Source organism: Austrofundulus limnaeus, unplaced genomic scaffold, assembly GCF_001266775.1.
Source record: "Austrofundulus limnaeus strain Quisiro unplaced genomic scaffold, Austrofundulus_limnaeus-1.0 Scaffold81, whole genome shotgun sequence".
Taxonomy (NCBI): Eukaryota; Metazoa; Chordata; class Actinopteri; order Cyprinodontiformes; family Rivulidae; genus Austrofundulus; species Austrofundulus limnaeus.
Window position 1 is genome coordinate 1,260,568 of NW_013952483.1, and position 2,645 is coordinate 1,263,212.

General features: G+C 37.2%; 1 protein-coding gene across 1 annotated transcript in view; it reads left to right on the forward strand.

The window, feature by feature from the left end:
• Positions 1-2,645, forward strand: part of asmt (acetylserotonin O-methyltransferase) — a gene marked incomplete at its 5' end in the record, with an annotated part of 13,383 nt that overhangs the window by 1,466 nt on the left and 9,272 nt on the right. Inside the window, 1 exon segment of the mRNA XM_014011524.1 lies at positions 702-770. Within this exon segment, the coding sequence (XP_013866978.1) occupies positions 702-770 (69 nt within the window).

Below are 2,645 nucleotides of genomic sequence, written 5' to 3' on the forward strand. Positions count from 1 at the left end.
AGTTCTGAATTTGGGTTTTACAAATATCTCTGTCCCTTTAAGGTTATAACAACTCTTTCTCTTAACAAAATTTTACTTGGATGTTTAAAGGTAATGCGTTTTTTTGGGCCTTATACATTATAATAAACCAAATCAAAGAACTTCAATATTTTCAGTTTACAAAATAATGAATTTGAAGGGTGACGACAATGTTTCCAGTAATAATTCTCACTGCTCTTTTCTGAACATCATGCTCAAGAAAAATATTTAAATCAAACATTTTGTTTTCTATTGATATCACAATTTATCCTTCCAATGGCTTCATTTGTAAATCTTAGTTCTAATATTTTGACTTAAAATCAACTCAGTTAAGTTACCAGATTTTCAAATCTGAGAGGTGCGGTTTCGATTTGTGCTCAGAGTGGTAGAGTGCACTTGTTWGGTTTTTGGATTAAATTAACCATTTCCCCTTGTGGCAGCCCGTCTGTGCCACAAGTGGGCAGTGACGGGCTGTGAGAAATGCAGGTTCAGCTTGTAGTGCTTTTTAAATATGGGTTTTAGTGTTTATTTCAAACAGTGAGATGGCTAGACTTCTTTTGAATGRCCAGATAAGACCGTCTGAAATAAAAAGCCAACAGCTCAAATTGAGCTGAATCTTTTATTATTGTATTGAATTTCAAGATTGTTTGTTTTTTTAAATTAAAAAATGGTTGTCTTCACAGAGAAGGACAGAGTCAGCATGAGAAGGCTTTCGGAGTCAGCTCGAAAGATGTGTTTCAGGCGTTGTACAGGTGAGAATCCAGCTCAGTGTTGAACACTCACAGGAACAAGCACACAAACGAAACACGTGTTTCTGCTCATTTACATTCCCTCCCCGTCTCCCTGTTTTAAACCTGTCTTTCACCATCTCCCTTATCCCGCCAGAAAAAAAAAGTGGGGGCCCGTTGGATTCATTAAAAAGCAGAAAACATAAGATCAAGACTGACAAATGAAAAAGTGAGAATGCAGCGAAGGTTTGGGCGGAGAGAGAGAGAGAAAGAAGGGGAAGAGAAACGGTCTGGTGTGTTTACGTACACCAGTGCCCGCAGTTTTAATGCTTCACTGATCTGCTGGTCAGCAATTTTCAGGGGTCACCACACATTCAGAAAAGTCACACTTGGTTAGCTAAAAGATTTTGATCAGCCTGGGGGCCTGTGCTTTAAAACACTACAAACCCCCAAAGGGCAAGAATCCATCCAAACTGAAACACAGAGGGATAAACTTGCTAAAAGATCCATCCTGATATCTCATTGTTAGTATTATTTGCAAAAGTACTAACCTAAAAGGATCTGACAGACATATAGATTTTTGTATTTTTTTACATATGAAATATTAACATTTACAAAACCACAGTAAAAGTCAAAARGTAAATTAAAGGATTTCTTTACAAACATTTTGTTAATAATCATCTGATTAAATCACTGGAATAAAGATTATATTTATCATATCAATGATAGAAAGTATCTGATGGTTAAATGCCYTCTGATTTATTGTACAAATATGTGTGCAAAACTTGAATAAGTCAACAAAGAACCATGTAAACAAATTGTAGCGCACATCGTGCACGAAAAATGTGCAGTTTACGTCTGTTCTGCTCAAATTGAAATATCATACAAGAACAATTTCAGCACCTGTGCACAATTGAATTAATATGGAAAAGCAGTTGCTGCTCCCCYCTGATTTCCCCTGTGAAATACTGCGGGGGGAATTAGCGAGGGAAAACAAGCAGTGAAGTCCTTCACGGCTTTTCTTGGAGCACTGCGGCAGGAGCAGGATGATTCAACGCCGGATGAGTCAGACTCCTGTTTACCCTTCACCATTTAACCACTCGTGTACAGCGCCTAAATAATTTACAGCCAGGTTTCTATCTCGGCTTCAGTTCTTAAATTGGGAAAGCAGAAAACTGTTGAAAAGGTGAATTTCAAACATGTAAATAATATTTACAATACAAACAAAGCAAAACAATAAGATCAATACAATACAATGCAATTAAGTAACACAATATAAAACAATATTGATTGACAAAACATATTTCAATATGATACAATATGTGATACACTGGTACAATACGATAGGATGCAATATTACAAAAACTTAATTTTACTTCAGCGTCCTTATGAGAAAATTCACACACACTGTCTTCACACACACAGATTTGTTTATATATCCCCTCGGGGACCGTGGATTGACTTCCATTCATTTTCTGGTAATTTTATAGCCTAACACTGAACATTTACCCTAAAATTAACCTCACAGGTACCTACCTGACCCTCAAACTAACCTAAACTCAATTCACACCTTGGTCCTAAACCAAACCCCTCACCTAAAATTTGCATCCGTACCTGTGGGGACTGGGCTTTGGTCCCCACAATGCACATTAGGTCCCCACGAGGCTGCCTTTTTCTGGAAAATGGTTCCCACGATGGAGCAAAAACGTGCCCTCACCTACATACACACATTTTGCATCAAACTGAGGACTTTGTATTGACTTCCATTCATTTTTGTAACTGCATTTGTGCCTAACTCAGACATTTTTCCTAAAACTAGCTATTTTTTTTCCTAACCTGAACCAGAACTTAATTCACAACATTCCTCTAAATCTAATTAGTACAGCGCAGTAGAAAAGC